The sequence below is a fragment of the Lepisosteus platostomus genome, chromosome 18 (assembly GCF_059453375.1).
Source record: "Lepisosteus platostomus isolate fLepPlt1 chromosome 18, fLepPlt1.hap1, whole genome shotgun sequence".
NCBI lineage: Eukaryota > Metazoa > Chordata > Actinopteri > Semionotiformes > Lepisosteidae > Lepisosteus > Lepisosteus platostomus.
The window spans coordinates 5,130,916-5,154,311 of record NC_142628.1 but is presented as its reverse complement, the minus strand read 5'-3'; the positions used below and the strand labels follow the sequence as shown (position 1 = coordinate 5,154,311).

At 36.3% G+C, this 23,396-nt stretch overlaps 1 protein-coding gene across 1 annotated transcript in view; it reads right to left on the bottom strand.

Annotated features, from left to right (window-relative positions):
• otog (otogelin) overlaps positions 1-23,396 on the bottom strand; it is a 65,808-nt gene that overhangs the window by 35,581 nt on the left and 6,831 nt on the right. Inside the window, exons 7-24 of the mRNA XM_088611850.1 lie at positions 22,700-22,821; positions 22,210-22,418; positions 21,713-21,843; positions 21,370-21,476; positions 20,660-20,775; positions 20,132-20,257; positions 19,923-20,031; positions 19,528-19,574; positions 18,968-19,113; positions 17,066-17,198; positions 16,371-16,548; positions 15,539-15,663; positions 14,744-14,956; positions 13,503-13,668; positions 11,519-11,593; positions 11,350-11,393; positions 11,049-11,214; positions 1,203-1,310 (exon numbers count right to left, since the gene is read on the bottom strand). Coding sequence (XP_088467976.1) covers positions 1,203-1,310; positions 11,049-11,214; positions 11,350-11,393; positions 11,519-11,593; positions 13,503-13,668; positions 14,744-14,956; positions 15,539-15,663; positions 16,371-16,548; positions 17,066-17,198; positions 18,968-19,113; positions 19,528-19,574; positions 19,923-20,031; positions 20,132-20,257; positions 20,660-20,775; positions 21,370-21,476; positions 21,713-21,843; positions 22,210-22,418; positions 22,700-22,821 — 2,321 coding nt within the window. The remainder of the gene's footprint in view (positions 1-1,202; positions 1,311-11,048; positions 11,215-11,349; positions 11,394-11,518; positions 11,594-13,502; positions 13,669-14,743; positions 14,957-15,538; positions 15,664-16,370; positions 16,549-17,065; positions 17,199-18,967; positions 19,114-19,527; positions 19,575-19,922; positions 20,032-20,131; positions 20,258-20,659; positions 20,776-21,369; positions 21,477-21,712; positions 21,844-22,209; positions 22,419-22,699; positions 22,822-23,396) is intronic.

The window sequence follows — 23,396 nt, the reverse complement described above, 5'->3', positions numbered from 1 at the left end:
AAAGTGCCTAGATGATTGCCAAATGTTGAATCACCACTTCATACATCATTAAGCTGTCATCCTTATCCTCTTTTGCTACTGGTGGAAGAATCTCTAAGATGAATGGAAAGAAGATTGCCTTCTCTTTGACAGTACTCACTATGAAACCATTTATCTCAGGAGCAAAAGTGAAATCCCTGGTATAACAGGATAATATAATGACTGTTTCTATAAACTAAGTGAGGCTAGAATCTTCTCCCCCACAAAGGAAACAATCCAAGTAAAGGGATCAGGTAACCAGGCTCACTGTGTGAGCAATCTACTGTCTTCTCAAACAGGGAATACATTTTAATTTTAAATTGCTGTTAAACATTTCCCTTAATTTAAAGATTGAAATTATTTATCGAATGGCATTTGAGATTTAGTTGTGCACTGAACTCCATAGCAGCATTCTATTTAACATTAGCAGTAAAATGTAATGGGATTTTATAAATATTTTATTCTGTTTTGAGAAACAATGTTGGTTACCTTGAAGGGATTTAGGATTTTTGGTTAACAGCTGGAAAACAAGGATATGTAAAGATACATTTTCAGTTTATGAAACCTGAATACCAGAAGAATAGGCATCATGCCTCTAGAAGCTATTTTGTATGTGCAACAGATACTAACAGTGTATAACATACAGTGTAAAACAGTGTATATTAACAGATACAGACAAAATCCATTCATTTTGTTCAATGTATGTATTTGTCTTGAATTATTATTTATCAATAATATATTTTTAAGGATTTTTGAACAGTGATTGATCCTAGTACTAAGTACTTTAAGACTGGGTATATAGTACAGTACAGTATATATTATTCCAAGAACTGGAGCAGAAGGGCATTGGGTGACTTATTATACAGTGCGTTGGTGCAAGGGAAGATAAGAACATAAGGATAGTTGCAAACAAGAGCCATTTGGCATGTCTGGTTGTTAGTTGCTAATTGATCAAAGAATCAGTCACCACTGATCATCTGTTTTCTGAAAGAAGCCATTGTATCAGCTTCAGCATCAATTTGTTCCATACTCCTAAAAGCCTTTACAAGGGTAGCACCCGGTAAGAAGCACTTCTCCTTCACTATAAGGAGCCACCAAGACTTCTCTTTACAGTATATAATCAAATCCACTTTCTTTTTGAAACATTTGTTACAAATGAGCAGCTGTGTTAGTGACAAACTTACCAGCTATGACATGGAGACATTACTTTATCTCCAGGATAATATTCCTTTCCTTTCCATAAACATGGGCAGGCAGCAGGCTCAAAACACTCGTCCCCATGTTTCAGAAGCCTGAGAAGTGACCACACACAAGTCAGCTTTTCATCTGCTGCGTTTTGAAGCAAAACACATGCCGAATGAGATTACAAATCAGGAATAAATTAGACATTGTGCAGAGCTTAAGAGCTTAAGTTTTTCATTATTCTCCTTTACCAGGTACGTTAATTGAGAGAAAATTCTCATTTGCACTGACTACTTGGAGACACATTTATACTGCAAAGCATTTAGTGGAGCAATCTGAGTGAAGCACTTTTATCAAGGGCACAACAACATCACCACCTCCTGATCAGGACACTACCTTCTGCAGTGCAGAAAGCCATTTAACATACTTTTTTTCTCCCACCCCCTGCTACACACACATACATTGATACAAGATATCTTACATATATAATATATTGAATACATACATTGGCTGCTTGTTAATTTTTGCCCGTGGCCTTTTGTGCAATGTATATTTTTAAAGTTGAACAGTAATGAACAGTAACAGTATCAATAATATTATTATTAATTAATATTAAGAGTGGACTTGTGCAGGCATTTTTGCCAACCATTTGCTTGAATACAGATTTTGTTTGCTGACTGTGTATTCATCTTAATTTGTCTGCATCAGTGTCTCTCCCCTGTGGATGTGAACTTACACTTAAGTTCAAACACATTAAGAAACAGTGTGTGACTCTTTACATCTGATGAATTAAAAACATAAAGGCAGAAAGATATTTCCATAAAAAGGAAAAAAGGAACGTGCTGGACGCAAGTGAATTGATAATGAATTGCCTGGGTGTCACTGGTGTGTTAAGTGCAGCAGGGATGAGTTCAATGGACAGACTTATTGCTCCATATTTTAAAGGGGATTTTTTTTTGCACATTTGCACCTCAGTATTTTCCACTTTAGTTACTGTAACTCTATTTACTAAATGGTATTTAAAAATAAAATACTTTGTCTAAAATGCTTCCAAGACAGGATTTTGCTTGTCATCTCCAACATGTTTTAATTTTTCTTCTGCTATTACTGCTAACTACAACTAAGACATCTTAAAGAGCAGAGCTTTATAGTTGATTCAGGTTGATAAAATGTACAAATTGAACAAAAAATCACTGGAATTTATTTCCATTCTATCATTCTGCCAGGAATCTGAATGTGTCTAAAAACTTGTGATGTTTTATTATTTGTAGTTGCAGGCAGCATTTTTGGATGCATATGGAACATAAAAAATCCAAAACATGGAATAAAATACCTGAGAAAGCACAGTCTATGAAATAAATAGCCTTTGTCTGATATTCAGTTTTGTTTCCCTGACTGTTAAAGACATGTCAGATAAGAATCTTGTAATATTCAGGAGTGAAATATTCCCACTGCAGTGTTCACACACAATAAAGCGACACATTCACAGGGCTCAGAACAAACTGAGGGTTCATCTGCGTAATGTTACACCCCAGATAAAGTGGTGTTAACAGGTTTCTTTATTTGGAGGCCAAGAAACTGTATCAATTACTATGATCAAAGAATATATAACAATTCATCCTTCAGCCTTCATGCACAACTCATGAGTAAAATTGTATTGACATTTTTTCTATTTTTTAATTAAAGTTCTGTTCAGTAAATCTGCTAAAAACAAAAACAAAATGATATACAGTACAGTTTAATTTGGGGGTTAGCAGCAATACCTGTGAATGAGAAAGATTCAGTTCAAGTTGTTATACTTCTGTGTTTGAAAGCACCATAATAGATAATTAATCTAAATAATTAAATTGGCATTTATTCCTTTACACATATTACTGCAAAGATCTTCTGAAGCATGTCAATTTCAAGAGCGCAGAAAAAAGCAGTTTATTGTAGATAAACTTGATTCAATTTCAATTGAGGTTAACTTTCCAGTTGGTATTATTAAAAAGCATAAAAGGTTAAAACAGGTGAATCTATTATATTATGGCTAAAAATATAGGAAAACGGAAATAAAATGTACCTACTGTAAGTGCATCATCACATTTAATGCCATGAGAAAATGATGCATAAGCTAGAACAATAAGAGAGCTGTCTGTAGGAAAACAGGTATCATATCTAATAACTTGCAGGTATTTTCTTCACCAGAGTGACATTTTAAAGCCCCCCCAACACACACCCACACATCCACCAAGCAGCTCAGTCACAGGTGATCATCTTTTAAAAAAAGAAGCATGAATATACACAAGGATTTAGCTAAAGTTTCATTACCCTGTAAGAAACATGCATAATAAAGCCTTACGGCAAGTGATTTCATAAGCTGAAAAGAAAATACCCTCTTTTCTATGTTGGGGCATGCTGCCACAATTAGAAATTAATTTAGCTAAAACGGCACATTTAATCACACGCTTGAGGAGTTTTTAAATGAGGAATAAAATTAACCATACTGTATATCCTTGTTTAAAATCTCTTTTTTTTGGCAGCTCATCACTCTGCATGGAATGTCGCAATGTAGAAGTGCAGAAAAGATAGTACAGGACTAGCGTTTGCTGGAAACGTGAAAAAAGTTGAGCCAAATTAGCTTGTAAAAAGGTTTCTGCCTGGGCATAGCACTCCCAAGACAGGACAAGCTTTTTATACTAGATAAATATTAGAAACCTAGTGCACTTGGCTTAATTTTGTCTCCTCAGTACTTACTGTAGAGTTGCTCTACATTTGCAAACACATGGACAAAACTGCATAGTATACAGATACAGTATAAATTCTGATTTCATTACATTATCCTAAAAATGCTATAGTGTTGTGTCTTGAGGACCCACAGTGTAATGTATTGAGTTATCTAATTGAACAAGCCATTCCAGTGCCTATGGGCCCTGTATACTGCATACATTTAAGTCACACTTAAAATGAAATGGAATAATGATAATTTTTAGTGCCTCCAACGTACAATAAATAGTAAAAAAACACTCATTCAGAGTGCAAGCTGAGCTCTATGGGTCAAACGTTGCTAACTTGAATCAGAGCAATGTCATCTGAGATTGTGAAACTGAGAGATTGTCCCAGGTTTCCAAAGCAATGGACCACAATTAGCTTCAGCACAGGGTGAGCTAGTAGAAATTTTAGTCAGTGACACTTCAGACGTCCCAGGTACCATTGATCGTGACATGGTAACACTGAGAGCTACATCAATCCTCCATTTGATATGAATTCTTTTTAGAATTCTGTGGCTTTTTGCATATTTAACAGTATTTTTTCATAGAGTTGCATTTTTAGTATGTGAAATGTACGTATTACTAAAATTCTGTAAAGCTGATTTATCACATATGCATTATGTTAACAGAGGAGCTTGAAAAGCTAAAGCAGAGATTCATGCATATACAGTACTGTACCACCAGCTCCCCCCAGAAAAATATTTCACGGAATAGATTTTCAGAAAATGCTTTTTGCATATCTGCCAACATCAACAGCATTCAAATGATGGATGGGCATTGTAAGAGCTATATTTACCTTTTGTGTTCTTGAGAAGAGTATAGGTTAGGTGGGTAGCTGCGTCAGCATGCGTAGGCTGCAAAGGAACAAGTAATAGGTTTATTCCATGCTGAAAAAAAGAAGAAAGAGAACACAACGTTTCGGCCGTGGAGCCTTCTTCAGGTGTGACACAAAACCCTCACACCTGAAGAAGGCTCCACGGCCGAAACGTTGTGTTCTCTTTCTTCTTTTTTTCAGCATGGAATAAACCTATTACTTGTTCCTTTGAGAAGAGTATGCCTACTGTAGCTTATTGGAGTAGATATTGTAAAAACACTGTAAGATCAGTGTCACGAAATAACAATAATTAACGCAGTTTAAGGTCTAATCTGTACTGGAACTACTCAGCTATTTGATACAAGCTTCAGGATCTGGTTTTCATATGCAAATAAAGATGAATATCTCATGCCTCCCCAAAATACATCTATTATAATATAATATCTAATCTGTGAACCTGTACATGTTATATGATTTGTCTGGAGGATGTGGTGAAAGGGTAAAATGCAATTCATACTGTAGTTCTTTGAATTAAATGCACACCTTTGCTCTTGATGAAATTAAAATGTGCTGATGTTCTAAAAAGGTGCAGGAATTCTTTAAGCAGCTTACCTGCCACCTGATCCAATCAGCCACCTGTTTATCGCATAAATAAGAAAAGGTGCAATTTATAGAATGAGGAAAAAAGCAGAAGTATTAGACCTGGATGAGTAAAAGAAGTTCATTATGATTGGAATGCTTTGCTAATAAGAACAGTTCTATGCCAGACTTTCTCAAAGGAAAAGTAGTGAAATGTATTATTCTGTTTTGTAAAGGGAAAAGAGAACCTTCTGTATGTGTACTACTAAAAAAAAACATCTACAGATTAAATTTAATAAGAACAGTCTGAAACAAGCTTGCATTCCTTTCCAAAAAACAACTTTTAAGTTGTCTTATGACAATATTATTAATAAGAACAGTCTGAAACAAGCTTGCATTCCTTTCCAAAAAACAACTTTTAAGTTGTCTTATGACAATATTTAGTGTGTTTATGCGTCATTCTAAATAACCCTGTAACTAATCACAACTCCCAATTTGACAGATGGATAAAAAGCAAATTCAAATGAATATATTTGGAAATAAAACTGTATTAACATCATTTTTCAATACTTATTATAGGAATAAATGTGTCAAACAAACTATAAGCATTATTCCATCCTACTAGTAAGATTGTCTTTTGGCAAAGACTAATTTTTGGACTTAAACAAGTAACATTATTGTAAGTACAGCACATCAATTATTATTAGTTACAATTTAAAATTCCTTATGAAAGCTTTATTGTAAATCAAATTTCTTACAAGAACTAAGATTCTTGTTTTGAAATTATTAAATCTGAGTCTTCTTTTATTCAGTCACTGATTGTTTTGTGCCAAGTTGACATATTGAGGAATTTTCCAGCTGGCCTATACTGTACAGTAGTAATTTGATATTCAAATTACAAAGTACTACAAGAGAAATATCAAACATTTTTTTCTGTTTGTTGATGTGTTTGGTATTTTCTGGTATGTTGGTCTAGATTTTAAATCTACTGTATTTCTTTAATTTAGTTTTATAATAAATACTTATATCCATTCATTCTTAGAAATGAATGTATGTGGTAGAAGGGGCACTACTCTCTGAATGAGACTCACATCTCTAAGTACACACACACAAGCCAAAGAAAGAAATTAACCTGATTGACATGACTTTGGAAAATTGGAACACTTAGAAAAAACCCTCATGAGCTCAAGGAGAGCTTGCAAACTCCAGTCGAATTGTGTCCCAGTATGGAATGCCCTTATTCATGGGTGTTGCCTGAAATGTAATTAACTGGAGCTGTTTAGTTAAAATAGTGGCAAGCAGCTTGAGGAAAGGCTATGTAAAAGTACTGTATGTATGCTAAGTAAATTGTTGGAAACAGAGACCTTGAAATAAGGCAATTTTTGCACACAAAACTAAATGAATAAACAAATTAGATAAAAGCTTAAACAAGCAAAAATATCATTTAGGTCACCAATTACAGTAGCACTGAGGATTAAGAGCTCAGCTAGATTGAAAACCAGCAGACATAGTGCTTCTCCAGGGCCAAAGTGGGGAAACACTGCTTTAGGGAAGGGGGAAGGGGTGTCCAATTCTAGTCCTGGATGACCAGTGTGATTGCAGTTTTTCTAGGTATCTTGAACAACTGAAGAGCTGGAAAGTGAAGTCAGTAATGAGGTACTACAAACCATTAAGCATTGAGTTGGAATGAAAACAGACACACTGGCCCTCCTGGACCACAACTGGACAGCCCTGTTCTAAGGTTTCAAGTCAAGGGTGAATTTGCCTGGTATTTATGCTATTTCCCTCCTTCCGTATTCGACAACAGCACCTGCATACTTGAGCTCATAAATACCCATGAAATAAATATCACACTAAAGATGTTGAAAATGTTTGATCAAAAAGCCACAACAAAGTCCCTCTTCATAAAAATAACATTAACCCTTCTGTCATTACTTCTAAAATGCTACAGATGAGGTGATTATTGACTGATGTCAACAAGTCCAATGAATTTGTTACTGTACATGTGATGAAAAAAACATTTTTGAAGATTTTTAATTTTCAAATGAAAAATGAAAACCTGTACAGTAGCTCCCAGCATTTCAATTTTATTGCCATAATCTTTGAAACATTAATTTACCACTGGTGATTAAATTGCCACAGGCATATAATCTTTTGTTTGAGAATTAATATTATAAGGCACCTGTTCTTTGTTCTCAGTCTAACACTGTTGTCTCTATTGCAATGTACAGTATTGAAAATCTATTAGGATGCATACTGTACAAGAGATTTAAAATAGATAAATAAAGCTTGTATGCACTAACCTAACGGATTCTTTAATTTATTTTTTTACAACAGGTGGGTCTCAAGTTGCTTTCTTTTCATCTTTTCACTACTGGAAATGAATAAAGCATGCTCCTCTGGAGCACCATTTCTTTGTGGTCAGCAGAAATAGAGGATGCCAAACAAGTTTTATGACTCTAAGAGGAAGATTATCAAACACCTCATTAATTATTCAGGCAAGGAGGCTCCATATTGGCATGACATTTGTGAAAGCATTTAACTATAATAATAATAATAATAATAATAATAATTGCTACACTTATATAGGGCTTTCCTGGACACTCCACTCAAAGCACTTTACAGGTAATGGGGATCCCCTCCACCACCACCATTGTGCAGCCCCACCTGGATGATGCTACATCATCCAGGTGGTGAGCCAGAACACTCACCACACATCAGCTATTAGTGGGGAGGAGAGCAGAGTAATGAAGCCAATTCATAGACAGGGATTATTAGGAGGCCATGATTGATAAGGGCCAATGTGAAATTTTGGCCAGGACGCCGGGGTTACACCCCTACTCTTTACGAGAAAAACCCTGGGATTTGTAATGACCACAGAGAGTCAGGACCTCGGTTTTACGTCTCATCCACTATGAAGTGGTTGCAGGCTTAGGATCTGTTTACCCTGCTCTCTAACGATAAGGTACTTACTGAAAGTGGATGAATGGATGGTCAAGAAGCCTGAATGGTGCTGAGGCCCAGAAACCCGCTCTCAATGACATTATTTATCACATCAGCAGAATGCCATGGCACCCGATTTATCAATATTCTCATCTCTTTGTCTCTGCCTGTAGCATAAGAGGTCTTTGTACCCATATTTACACCACGCTAGATGCCAAACTATCAAGTTGCAGAATTTATTAACTGTTCATGACAGCATATTTGAAATGTGACTTCTCTTTCCTGATTGTCAAGAGTATAATGCTTTTTCTATGGATGATACCTTTCTATTTAAGAGACCACAGAGTCATAAAACCGAAGGTTAATTCAAGGAGGCCACCAAAATCCTCAAATTTTTATTTCAGTATTAGTTTTGGAAGTACTATCTCACTTTGGAAAGTATTCCTTTGATACTTTGTAGGATAGAGTTAAATGCTTCAAGTTTCTAAATAAAATCTCTTGCCTCTTTTTATGGCTTTTTATTTTAGTAAAAACAAAAATTGTTATATGTTTATATAAGTGGAGTGCATCCTATATTTGGAAGCTGTAGCACTGTGCATCATCAATCAAATACAGTAAGTGTCTAAGTCCAGCTCTTTAAATACTTGGAACAAATTCACCAAGAAAAAAGACACATCACTTTTATGGATGAACATTGGAAAGGCGATACTGTACAATGTTTATAATTGTGTTGGGAGCTAAAACTAACCATTTTTTTAAATATATATAACATATAACATATAACTATAAGAGCATGGATTAATAAAGTAACAGTAGCAAAACATTCAAGCAAAGCTTACAACAAAGCAAATTTATATATCCGAAAAGTATTTTCTAAATCAAATGTCTTAAGTTTAAAATTGCAAGTTTCCAAAGTAATGTATGCATATGGGTTAAGAAATGACAGAAAAATAGGAAATAGAATATTACAATAAAGGGAAATAATTGCATCTGGTCTGATATACAATGATATACAATGATAGTATACTTCTTATTTAACATTTTCTAACTTTGTGTTCAGTACTATTCATAAAATCATCGACTGTAAGAAGCTACATCTGTGTAAATGATAAATTATCACCAGTATAAAAATTTGTAACATATAACATAAAACTATTTTAAGATTTGCCAAGTAAATACAGCTTCTGAGCCTGTGTGTTTTATTTTATTTTAAAAGATTCAATTTGGTGTAGAAGTGACCGCAATCAACTATGTATGAGCACTTGATGGATCTTCAAAAAGATTATATTAACCCGAGATACAATAATTGTGTGTTATTGTCCATTTTCATCCAGAAAGCATTGAAAGCCCTCAAGAGCAACAGTACCTTGGTCAGTAGAGAAACTAAAGCCATATTGCCCATCCCCCTTGGTTTACTACACTGTTGCTCATTGGGAATGCAAAAATAACTCACTAAAATAGGTCACGTTCCCTGTTTGCTTTCCCGAACAAGAGACATTCTGTCTGGAAGAACTGAAGAAAGGGGAAAACCTTGCATAAAAACGCAATGAGTTATGATCTGCCCTCAGATTCATTTCTTTATTAAGCCTTTACTTTAGTGAAAGAATCCTTCATTCAATGAAAAAGATACCACAGTAACAGATAACACAGTAAAGTATTCATATTACTTACTGTACATAAAAATGCTTTATACAGTGCTAGTTGAAATTAGATCAGCTGAAAATCTTTTAATTTTAAACTGTCCATGTAAAGAAACAAGGAAACATTTCCAAATCAGGATCACGATCTGTAGAATGTACTGTATAGTAAAATGATTACTGTAAGTATATGTGTAGAAATGTAAAAAGTCAACGAAATACAAGACTTTCTAAAGTAAAATAAAGCAAAAATCCAGTTAACCATGCTACCATTAATAAAAGAGCACTCTGTACACATACTGTATAAGGTCAGATCTTGTGTAGTTAAGGGAGCAAACCGATGTCCAAGTATAGCACGTAATGTGTTTCATAGAGTTTGAAAAAATTGAGAAGAAAGGATTAACCATGGTTGGTTTGACAGTATTCAGGCATTTCCACACAAGATCAGCCAACGTAGCTACTGACCTTCCCAGACAAGCGTTGTTCATGGATCGCTGGTACTTGAACTGACAGCCCCATTTTTTCAATGAGCTCACATCAATGGTCCCTCTATACTCAGCATCCCTGTCTCAAACCACCTTTGATCTTCCCCCACACTCAGGAGAGAAATGCCTACACTGCCTCTAGAAGCTCTTCTGAACCTGAGAGAATAGTTTTTGTCTCAGTAGCCCCTTGAAGTGTATCAGGAGAGGCTGCACGTACATGGGGATAGAAATATATACCGAAGCCCAACAAGTCAAGTGGCTTTGGAAGCCAGGGCAGTAAAGTTAAAAGGCAAACCAAAATCAGCCCTCCTTTCTGATACTGTTTTTTATAAGTGCAACTTTCAATTACAGATACTTATTTCATCAATCCGAACACATACTGTAGTAATTCAAGTCTCGGGGTTTTCACACTTGTGCTGGACCCTACAGCCCTGTAGCCCAGCTAGGCCCGTTTTCAAAACTGTTTGTTTTGCCTACTGATAGCAACAATGACCAATGTAAAACTGCAAAAAGTCTTAGCTAATTACAAAAAAGATCTGTGCAATGTAAATATTTAATGACAGTCAGCCAAAATCATATTTCAAAATGGAGCTGTTAGTGACTGTACAGTATAATCAAAAGTAGACATTCAATTGCTTACCCTGGAGGGCAAACGCAGCCTGAAACACAGGGTTCATGTCCTGAGCAGGTGAGGTTCAGCAGGTAGCTCTCACAGGTCTGCTCACAGGCTGTTCCTTCACTCAGGGCTGTGCCATCCAGAGAATCTCTACACCCAACATAGAGCTGGCCAGATGGGCAACTTTTTTCTGACGAATTAGATAAAATTACCTTGAGTGAGCTGTCGAGCATTGAAATAACAAATACACTATGACTGTACGATCGTAAAGGCTGCAAAAACTAATCAGGTTGATCTTTCAAAATATTTAACAGAGAATACTCACCGGTACTGGAACTTTGGGAGATCATTCTCCCATCTTTACAAACCCTAGAATGGTTAAGAAAATATGTGAGTGCATTACAAACATACTGTATACAGTGGCTAATCTTCCATTGACATGACTTTGACACACTGCAAGGTTGTGCAATACAGTAGAATCAAAAGCAACTCACTGCATTCCTGAAGAAGTCATTATAATATCTCCAGGCGCATATTCAACACCAAGGAAACTGCAGGAGCATTCATTTCTACAAAGAACAGTAAAAAATAATTCAGCATCCAGGAAGCTATAAGTCTTTAGAAACAATACATCAGTAAATTGTATATTTGAGAATTGGACTTTTATTTATTAAATGTATACCTTACAATAATGTATTGCATAATGGCACTTGCTACAGTAGGTGAATCTACAGTATAGTAGTGGCAGTGTACAGAATGTAGCCAATTTAGAATTAATTGACTGGATGAGGACTTGATTTCTGACCCAATCTGAGAGATTGTCACTCTTGTTCAAAATACTAAAATGCCCATATATCAATACTTCTGTTCCCAAACATATCTCAGTACTCACCACAACCTATTATAAGCTTTAGTTTAACACTAACACAACAATAATCACATGACAGCAGTGAAAATCTTTTTAAATAGGCAAAAGCCATATACTGTAGCAGTAAAAACAGTAGTAAGCCCCATATGGGAACATACACTGTACACTGAAATATCTGGCTTCTCTTGTTCATTGGAGAACTTAAAAAAGCTAAGGAAAGTCAGTGACTTTGAGCTACTGAGGTCTGATTTATGATTGCCAGGAAACTACACTTGGTTTTTTTCCATTTCATTAAGCTATGTCATAGGTTTTCCCTTTTACATTTGTCATCAGTGCATTTTAAATCCTCTTTCATGCCTATTTGAAATTGGCTGTGTAAAAATGAAGTTCCAGTGCTAAACCCATTTCTCTGAAGGTAGAAAGGCTTTGTAACGTATAGCCTACTGCAACACATCAGTCTCTGTATTACAAATTCTTTCGTACTGGTTATCGGATATCTGTATCTGTATTCAGGGGTTCCTAGAGAATGAATGGATGGTTTCATCACAAATTCCTTCTAGAAACTCTAGCGCAAAGGAACACAAAACTCCTCCAAGATGTAAGAATGTGAAAAAAAAATGGTAATGTGCAGATGTTTCAGAATTCTTTTAGAAAGTTTAAATTTCACATGTTCAGAGGTTCCCATGTTTGAGTCTTCAAATGCATAGGACACTTTTCTTTAAATATAACAAATAGTTTTGTTCACTTGAGTGTGTTCTCATTCTATAAAAAAGGAAATTAACAAATGAAAGAACATTACAATATTTCATAAAGCACCCTAAATAAATAATTCAGTTTCTGTCTTAAAGTACCCTAAAATAGTTGACTATATACTGTATATTGAACTATAAATATTTCTCCACATCCATATTTACATGGAATGCAACAGTATCTACTGTATTTTCAATTTCAAATCCAGCACACTGAAACATTTTTTATCATATTTAAGCAAGTCCTTTTTTGTTACTACTTCTTAAGAAAGTGGAGAGTTGACAGTCGTTATGTAACACTACACCGAGGTAAAATGTTTGGTCAAAGGGAACTGTATGTGACTGAAGCAGCAGTGAAATACTGGAGAAATTCAGAATGTCTTCGGGGAGTTCTAGTTCCTCATTAAGAAACTATCTACGAGGTCAGTTAAATTTCTGCTTTCTCTAGTGAAAACACTAGTAAACATTATGAATGCCCAATATTTATAGATAACATGTAGACATGTAAAGGTCTAAATAATCCTCACACATACAGTACTGTCAGTTCCCTTGATGTTACAACAGTGAGGCCTATGAATGAAAGGTCATTCTGACTGAATGTTTAAGGTTATTGTTGCTGTATTGTGAGTTTCAAAAGTCATTCCCTGTTTACTGTGTGCCTTAATTTGTGTTTTAGTTCATTTATGTATGAAATATAAAAAGTGCAGCCGTGGAGGCTAAGTTGGAAAAGCAAGTCAAGCACAAATACTCAGATTAAATAGCGCCAACAACACAAGTCTGTTAAAAAGCCGAGGAAAGGCGGTGTGGTAAAATTAAATAGCCATTCGTATTATCGAACCTTCCAGACCAGACATCACTTACTTCTGCACACACCGCAGGGCTTTGCTGCTGTAATATGTCCCTGGTGGGCAGGCACAGCCCTCCTCACACTCCTCCCCACAATGCTCTGGTGTAACCAAGGATGGGCAGCGCTGAGGGCAGGAGGACACACATGGCCCATATACCATTGTCTCTGGGCACTGAACAGCTACAAAGGACACAAAAACAAAATGAGTCATTTCTGCATTTAAAGAAAAGGATAAAAAGAAGATCATGGGTTGTAAAAAAATAGTTTTTTCTTTGGTGTGCTTGATCACTATCAGTATTCCCTCCTGAATAGCACAACATTTGACGTGTCAAATATTTTTCAGATAAAAGCTAATATCGAAATGTAACTTGAACAGACACAGCTAAACAATCCAGATGGTGTTTTTTAAGGAACTGCTGTTTATTTGTTCTTTTACTGGAATTGCTTGTTCAGTGCTCAGATTTTGCTCTAAAGCCCAGAAAACACCTGTTTCGGTGTCGGCTATATAATTGGTCAGCTGTTTCTAGGATTCTCCAAGCAGGTGTGCACTACAGGGCAAGAGTCACTGAGGCTATGTGAATTGCACACAACAGCAACGGCTCAGACTTGTCACCTTGTGAAGTCAGTGAGAGCTTCATCATTCCCGCAAATGAAGCAAACTCTCCTGTGCACTTGCTATAAACACCCGCAAGAACTGATATGTCGAGGAAGCTATGCACATTCTTTGTCTTTCTCATTCTTTTATGAGAAAGCAGTTTGTAGCAGTTATCCAAGCTGATTAGCCACTGGTGATTCCAAATTATGACAAGGAAATATCTGAAGTTTCCAAATATTATACAATAATTTCCATAATATATATTTACAGGATTTAGCAATACTGCTTACGGTTTGGAACAGAAAACATTTTTTTTCTACAGAAGAATAAAACATACTGTACTTATACGAAGCTAAGATATTGCCAATATGGTCAGCTTCTATTGCTTAATCATTGTACCACTTTTATATACAGTAAATTAAAAAGTAAAAGGTTGACTTTTTGGACATACTGCAACATGCAAATGGCAGCAAATGGTATTTTTGAAGGGAAGCATTTTAAGGCCTTAATCCACCTTTCTAATTATTTCATATTTAAAGAATGTAAAGGCTATGAAATACAGATGCAACTTTCAATCACACTTTAAAAAGAAAAAAAAATCACATTTCTTGGTTTGCAGCCATACCATCACAGATAACTGCATGAACTCAAATGACTCACTGCACTCAGAGATGTGGGCTCTGAAGTCTATAATGACTCCATATTTTCTGCACTGCCGAGCGTAATGAGCCAGAACACCACACAGACACATCTTCCCACATTTGCAGGTGTCTGACTTGCACTGCTGGTGAAAGGGCACGGGACTCAGGTACTCATGACAGCGGGAAAACAGCTCCTGGTTCAGGATCTCACACTTCTCCACTGCATAGGAGGCTGACATGATATGCCAAGAGAGAAGAATAGTAGATTGTCACCAGTATAGTAGGTTAACATACTGTAGTCTGTCTCAAATTCACACGTCACAAAGTTATTAGAATACCACTGTAGGCTTAGATGTCAACAGTTCAAAACTCTTATTTACATTAAGTACATTTATATAATTTATGTCCATTTTAATAGAAGTCTTCAACTGGAGTGTACATTCCTCCACATGTAAATAAAACAAGTGTATTTAATAAAGTAAATGAGTGACTTCCAAAAACACATCTCAGCTGAATACAGTGCGTCGTTGCAAAGGAAATGATTTAACTGGTGTGGTGTTTAATAATGTACAAAATGACATGGTAGCTTGGCCAAATGTTTATTTATGTACCTGATGTTGAACGTACCTTATTACTGAAGTACACGCAACCCTAACCAAACGAGCACTGGAGACTTCATCAGAGCCGCTGAACAACAGATGGCTTCTTGTTCTCTACAAACTGTTTGGCCAACCTAAGGGATGCTAATTGTGCTTCTACATTTGCTTGAAGAGCCTGAGGTAACTCTAGCAGGGTGCAGGTTGCGGAGGCTCACCTGCCTGCTGGTGAATGTCACATGGGTCAAGCTGGGGGATGCTATGTCCTGGAACACAGGCAGAGGAAAGCTTCCAGGAATTACCAAAGAGCTGAGGAGTGCTTTCAATCATCCCTGCTGGAGACCTGAAGGAGACGAGCCAGGCAGGCAACAGTTAGTGGTTATTATAAGCATTGCTGGGGAAAGCCTGGCAGATGTAGTCATTCACACCAAGCTTACATATAAGAGAGTAACAGTTGTACATGGAAATTGCAATAAGACTAACGAGTAAGATACGGTTCTGCAGTAAGTAAATCAAGAGTAAGAAAGCAGAGGTGCAATTGTTTTTAAAAAAATCAATTAAGACAATATAATGAGAAATAAAGCAACTTTGTAATGTGCTTACAAACACAGGTCTGTTGAGTATTATAAGAGCAAACAGCAGTAAAGGATGAACTAGCAACAGCACTAATAGATACAAATAAAACATAGTGTGTTTATTTAGATTTTAAGAATTCATTTGTTAAAAAATTGTTTTTTTAAAATTGTGCTTCCTAATCTAAATAAATTATCTGGATGTTAGTATGGTTAATAAGTTTGTCACTTTTGTAGATGATTAAAATATAGGAGGATTACTAAACATTGTACAAGCTGCAAAGGAAATTCAAGAACACTTAGACTGGTTAGACACCTGGCAGATGATGAAGACAAATGCAGAGTATTATGTACAGGTATTAAAAACTATATGTGTAAGAACTGTGAGAAACAGGCAATAAAAAGGCAAATGAAATGTTAGGTTACATAGTTAATGTATCATAAAATGGTAAGAAACAGGTCTGAGAGAAAATCTCACAGGAAGTCGTCTAGAATGTTTCCATTAAATGTTCCACAGAGACCAATAGTATCTTCTTTCCAAACTTCATCCAGCTGCAGGTACAGTCTGGCCTCTTTCCAATTATACTGCAGACGCAAGCCATCCATTGTTTTAATTTGTATAAACATTGAAGAGAGCTCTTGGATGAGAAATGTATCTAGAAAAAAAATATTTAGTGTTATGATCTGCTTCACTGGATTGTAAACATGCAGATTTATAACCCTTATTTCTGTAGTTTATATGAAGTAATAAATAACTTCCTAGGAAGTTAATATGAAATATACTTTAAATTACAATGTATTCATGGACTATTCCATATGTCCTCACCTATTCCCTGTGAATTTCACAATATAAAGTTTGTGACTGAGATCCCAGATTTGGGATCTCAGGTTTGAGATAGACTTCAGATACCAATTTTCTGAAAGAAAAGCACATGCAGACATGATTGGTTGAAAGACACATCCAAATGCAATCAAGAATTGCAGTTCCTTGCTGCATGACACAATATTTCTAGATTCTACACTTTAAAGTTTAAAGTGTACCATGGTACATGCAGTCTTCCACTCCTAGTACCATAAAATGTATACAGTACATTTGACTTTTGTCACACACAAGTGGTTACTGGATGGTAATGAATATGTCAGAACAATGCAATGTTTTTCTGCTGTCATTACCATCTGTAAATGGCAGTGTGATTCTGTACTGGCTGAACACATACACCTCCCCATTGTGAGTCACTGTAATCTCCTTCCTTGGATCTTCATCAACAACCAGGCTAACTGATTGGATACAGGCTCCATCTAGGTTCTGTGGACACAAAGAGCATTTTGTGTAAATACAAAGACATTACCAGTAGACCACAAAGAACTAAAACTAATAAAAACAATAATAATGTGTTAAGATATCTGATACCTTTTCAAGTCCATATACACAGACACACATTCCTTACTGTCAAACATTTGCCCACATTTTTATGAGGTAATAAAAAGTTTAAGTTGTAAAATGTTTTACAGGCATGTCGTACCTTTTCATAATACCATACCCAAACATGTTAATCTGTCAGCATAGCAAAAATAACTAAGGGTGAAGATAGAAATTGGTCTAAAGCTACATTATGCATACCATTGCTGTAATTCTGTTAGTAAATACTGTAAACATTTTAGGGAAAAAAGTCGAAGGAATTTTAATTAAATCTTTAAGTTTATTGAAGTACAACTTTTTTAGATGATGTTAAAGCATGTGCTACAGCACATTGAAATGGGTAGTCATTGCAGATGACCAAACACATTTCATATTTAATGGAACAATAATAATCCAAATCTTACAAAATTGAATAGATCTGCGTAAGTTTTATTTACTTTTCCCACTAAGTAAGGATCTGCCTCCCTTAAGTTTTTTTCACCTTTAAATTTATTCTTTTAAGATTTTATATTATATTAGAGTGTACTTATTAGAGTAATAAAGTGTTTTACTGCATTTGTGTATGCGTGCAGTGGAATCAGATGTTTAGTGTGGAGTTTTACATTACTGAAGTTCCTCTCAACAGTACTGTATCTTACAGCCCATCCCTCTAAGTTATAATTTCCTCTGAAACTGCATATCATATGAAGAGATTGTTAAAGGAGACTTGTCCTCTCCACAAGACGTATCTTAAGCAGGACAAATCTAACTGAACAGTAACTCTCTGCTCTGGTGAATTGCTCCTTTCATTACTGCTTTGCCCAACATTCAGCAGGTGCTCTCATACAAGTTGCTGTTTCTTTCACCAGCCGTTTTACAGAACTCTTTTTTATCTGCCACTACTCTCTTCATCTGCAACTACAAAGACATTCAGCCTGTCACTCAGGACTGAGATAAGGTAATCCAAGGCAATTGCCTGTTTGATTCCTTGTCTGGAATATGTCTGACATTTTATACCAGATCCACATGCTGTATGATGAGTTTTCGTATCATCGACTCTGTGGCGCTGGGAGATTGCTGGCTTTGTGGTAGAAGAGATCTCAGGCTTTGTAGCTTTTCATGCTTTATCTGTCACAGTACTAGCCAGTTTGATCACTACATAAATGCAGTTCAGAAAGTCTTTTATCTTCAAAAGTCAATCATGTTATAGGTCTGAATCACTAAATGCTAGCTATTTGATGTAATTGCATTAATTACTGATACAAAATGTTTTCATATACAGTATACTATTACTCAGTCATCAATTCTGTGTTATACTGTACTGCAATTGTCAATGCACCATATTCTAGAGCCCATTGTGTGACATTTGAATGAAGCATAAATGGAGGTGCAGAGGAAAAAAGACTTTGTATACAAGAGAAATTAGGCGCATAAACACACTCAGATTCCAGTTTTCAAAAGTTACACAGCCAATTTTGCAACATGATTTGTTATTTACTAATCATTAATCCACCCACCCATTTTCACTCCGCTTTTCCTCGTTAGGGTCGTGGTCAGCCCAGACCTCCCTGATCATTCCTAATCACTTATCATTAAGAGACATTCTGCAGTGTCTGATCAATTGGGCCCCAGAGTTCTGTCCATTCTATGTTGTCACACAATAAAGAGACACCTACCACTCCACATGGGGCGTTTTGTATTGTGACCGTGAACTTTCCAGAAGTGCGGCTTTTTGCCAGAACGTACTGACATGTGGCTTGAAATGTGTACACCTGTCCATCCAAGGTCTGAAAGTGAATATCTCCGGTAACAGAACACTCTCCTGATAGAAAATAGGAACATTAAACAACATATATTATTAAGCCTGACATTGCTTTCAAACTGGGCAATTTTAACTGTCCAACTTTTCCAATTTAAGATTAAGGAATGTAGGGAGCAAATAAGTTACAATATGCTATTGTTTTAACATATATCTATGTAAAACATGTTCATAATTAAAGTCATAATGCATTTAATATCTATTAGAATATTTTAGAATACAGTATAGCTGAAATAAACATTTTCAATATTCAATCATCTAGGGACACTATGTCCTAAAATTCTAGTGTCACAACTGTTTCTTTTTAACTTGCATCCTCATGCCAATGTAATCAAGAAGAAGTGGGGAGAAAAAGATGTGTTTCACTTGAAGACCACTGTGCACTGAAATACTGACAGATTGTTTCCTAAGGTTTACCTGGACAGCGGTGGTCTGTGCAGTTCCAGTATCCACCCACGCAGGTGCTGAAACCATGACACATAACACTCATGTCAGAGATTGAAGAATGCATATTCTTAACATAATACAAACATGTAAATATTTGTAAAACATAAATGCTGCATTTCTTTTGGTTTATCTGGTATGAACCAGATTACCACAAATACACCTATGATTTGCCAAAGATGATATAAACTTGGTTGCTGTAAGTAAATCATAAATTTACACAAATAATATATCTTGTGAGACATTACAGCTTCCAGATTACTTTTTTGTAAGCTTGTCACCTACCCAATAACCTTAATAGAACAATGCTACAGTCATTTCTACAACACATACTGCCCCAACCCCAGCTGAGAGTGAAAGAGGCTGACCAGTTATTGCATTCTTCTTGGACTATATGTCCAGGGGAGAAAACCATCCCATGATAGTCACATGGGCACTCCGACGGCTGCACACAGCTCCCGTTGTCGTAGATCAGATCTGTAAGAGCACAGCAGCAATGCAGAGAACACAGCCTTCCACGTTAGACATGCTTTAGTGCTTTCATATGAAAGTGTTACTTAGTGAAGTAATTTCTAACCTTCAGGGCAGTAGCATCCATCCAGACACTGAAGTTTGCTATCAATACACATCTTGTCAATACTACAGGAGACAGGACAGCAGGTGATACATTCTCTGTATACGAATTTGTCATCACATTCCACTGCTGCAACAAAGAGAAACGACATCTTAGTTGGTGGTTCTTGAACTGGATGCAGCCTTATTAAAGTACCTGGAAAGTTGCTCATTGTATCTGCATTACATTTCTGCTTTGCCCATTATTTCACTTTACATATTGTTCAATGGAAGTCTTGATGGCAGTTCTGATCAGTTGTGAAGTTCAGAACAACAGAGTTATTATAACTTTCCTTCAGGCCATTGCAGCATTGATAATATCTGTTGTTATCCCATACCAAATGGAATGGAAAATTGATTTGGGGTCTTCTGCATTAAGCAGACAAACTCCTGGTACTTCAAGAAATTGACCCAGTGAGGGAGTTGGATTCAATGACCTCATTTCACTTCAGGATATACTGTAGTAACTAAAGTAAAAAGGTTTGAACTGTACCACACTGTGGAATCTGTGCTCTCCAGTCATGCAGGGGGTGGTCAGAGTGAGCACAGGCCCGGGCATATTCTGCCAGCGTTTGGCACAGTACCTCATCGTTAGCATTAGGTCCAGTACTGACAAGAGAAACAAAGAAGGGAAATTACAGTAATGAGAAAGGAGATCAATTATCATCTGCTGAGGTAATCCGATAAACAAAATACCGTACCGTTCTTCTCTTACTGCAGCAGACGTACTTTTGTAAACTACATAACTGTGAAGAAACCTGCCAAGGTTTTACGTGGAGCTGTAGAGAAGCATGTACTATAGACTATACTCAGGAAAGGATTAAAAAAAAGTCAAGTTTTTAAACAACAGTATAATAACACCTTCAGTAGTTTGGTTAGGTCCTAACAAATGGGAGAGAGAGACGATTACGCATACTATATTTAGTTTGCCTTGCCTAGCTGAGAGGATGGCAGCCTGTCTGAGGCCGGACAGGCTGTTTGCTCCCCCTCACTATTGCAAGGACTGAGTCAGGGAGCTGCTGCCAGGGTGCAGATGTGGGTGTGTGTGAGAGAGACACATAACAACTGAAAATTATTATGGTATGTACAGTATACTTATTTCTCATTTTCTGACATTGTGAGGCATTGAACACATCATGTCTTTTGCCAGTTATACATTTTCATGACTCACAACAAGGTTAAAAACAGAAACAAAGTACTTACATGCACAGATCATTGAAACAGCTGGCCATGAAAGGGAATGGGCTGACAAACTCATGGCAGTATTTAAACGGAGGTTTGAGGAGCAAGCCACACCACTCATGCATGTTCTGAAATTTAAGGGAAAACATAGTATCAGATCCTATTTTAATACCGTAGCCTTTAACATCAAAATAAGTGGACAATGGACAGTCATGTACTGTAAAACAATCTTAAAAACAAAATGCTAAACTATATTTTGTTTCTTTAAGACTGTGTTTTAGAAGACTTGGTGACAGCATCATTTAGAGACATGAGTGCTGTATTCGTGCTTCACCTGACAGACTTGACTGCATTCATACAGTACCTGTTGTGCTCTGTGGTCATGTGATGAACACGGAGAGGTATAGTCTGCAGGCACAGTGGAGCACATCTGCTGAAGGGGCTCCGTCTCCATCCAGCTGTTTCCGAACAGAGCAACATCATGTGTGAGCAAACCTGTGGAAAGGGAGGTTTCAGCTGTGAATTAGAAACATAGTGCCAAAACTCCTTCACTGCTCTTTGTCAGATAACTGGGTATGTTCATAGAATCTGTACTACACTAAGGCATGCCAAAACTACTAGAGACCACCAATGAAGGATAATGTATTTTTCTTGATATTTAAGGAAAAAAAAGACTATTTCGCACTTAACCTTCTAAAGTTTTTAACTATTAGCGTTTACCATTTTGCTGTTGGAAATACTACAGTATATAAGAGATAAAGTTGGTCCAATATGTCTCAACAGCTACACGTCTCTGTACTAAGAAAAGATCTCTGTGGTCTATTTTTATCTGTCAGCAATGCAGGATCTCAATCCACCCACCAAAGCTGGTTTTCAGATCATCTTGCACATCTGCATTGAAATTTCCACACAATCCACATGTTCTGCCCACATATTCTGGGCTCATTTTGAGGTACACTGATGCCTTGATGCCATCCCAGGCCAGTGTAAATCCATGCTGTTGGGTTACCAAGATGTACTGAGATATCCGCTCTATCTCTACATCATGCACACTGTGTGGAAGCTGAATGCTGAAAAAATAAAACACTGCTGGTTAACAGACCTTATGCAAATCACCAAACATAGTGTGATAGTTTGACACATATTTTCCATACAGTACAGTGAATTCTGGCTGCTTTTTTTATTTGTATTGTCTTTTATTTCATATACAATAGCTCTTTAAAATTATTATTTTTGATAGTAGTTTATCTTCTAAATAGAATAGTTGCCTTTAATGTGATACAATGGTGTGAGGGAGTTTACAAAACAAACATGGTTCATTAGCTGGAAACAAATGAATTTTGGAAGTTACCTTTGTCCTCTGAAAGTAATATTGTATTTCTGTAATCTGAGCTCTCCGTCCCCTGGAAGAAACAGGCTGACCGATCGAGCACATTGGTATGTAGATGAATGGCATGTTGGATCATTGTGGACCTGTATGATCAATCATATCACAAAAGATCTGCATGTTATGGGATCAGGAGTTTTGAAGACCATGTGGTAAACTCAGCACAGAACATGTACTTCGTAATATTGTATCAGTTATTTTCAGAATAGGTTTACTGTATCCTTTCATTTCAGTTATGCACAATATGTTGCTATTTTTAGGAAATTCTTTCACTGAAGCTCGCAACTCAGTTAACAAACTTAAAGACTCTGCATGTCAGAAAAAAAAGCGTGCCTGACCCAGAATGATAAACACTCTATAGGAGCAGTGTCTTTATGCAGACAAATTCAATTGCCATTTCCATAAAAAACAATAAATTGTTAATACAACCGATTCTTCTTTGTTGCTCTTTAGAACCAAGTGCTTTTAATGGTTCCCTGAACAAAGTAAATTTTGTTTTAGATTTGTACCAGACTAAGCAGATAATTATGGAATTAAACTGTAATTGACATAAATGACTCTAATAATGAGATCACTTTCACTAATCTGCAGAGGAAATATTTTCCTTGGGCTCAGGCAATATAATTCCCATTAGATAGGTTGCCTGAGAAAACAGCCAGGA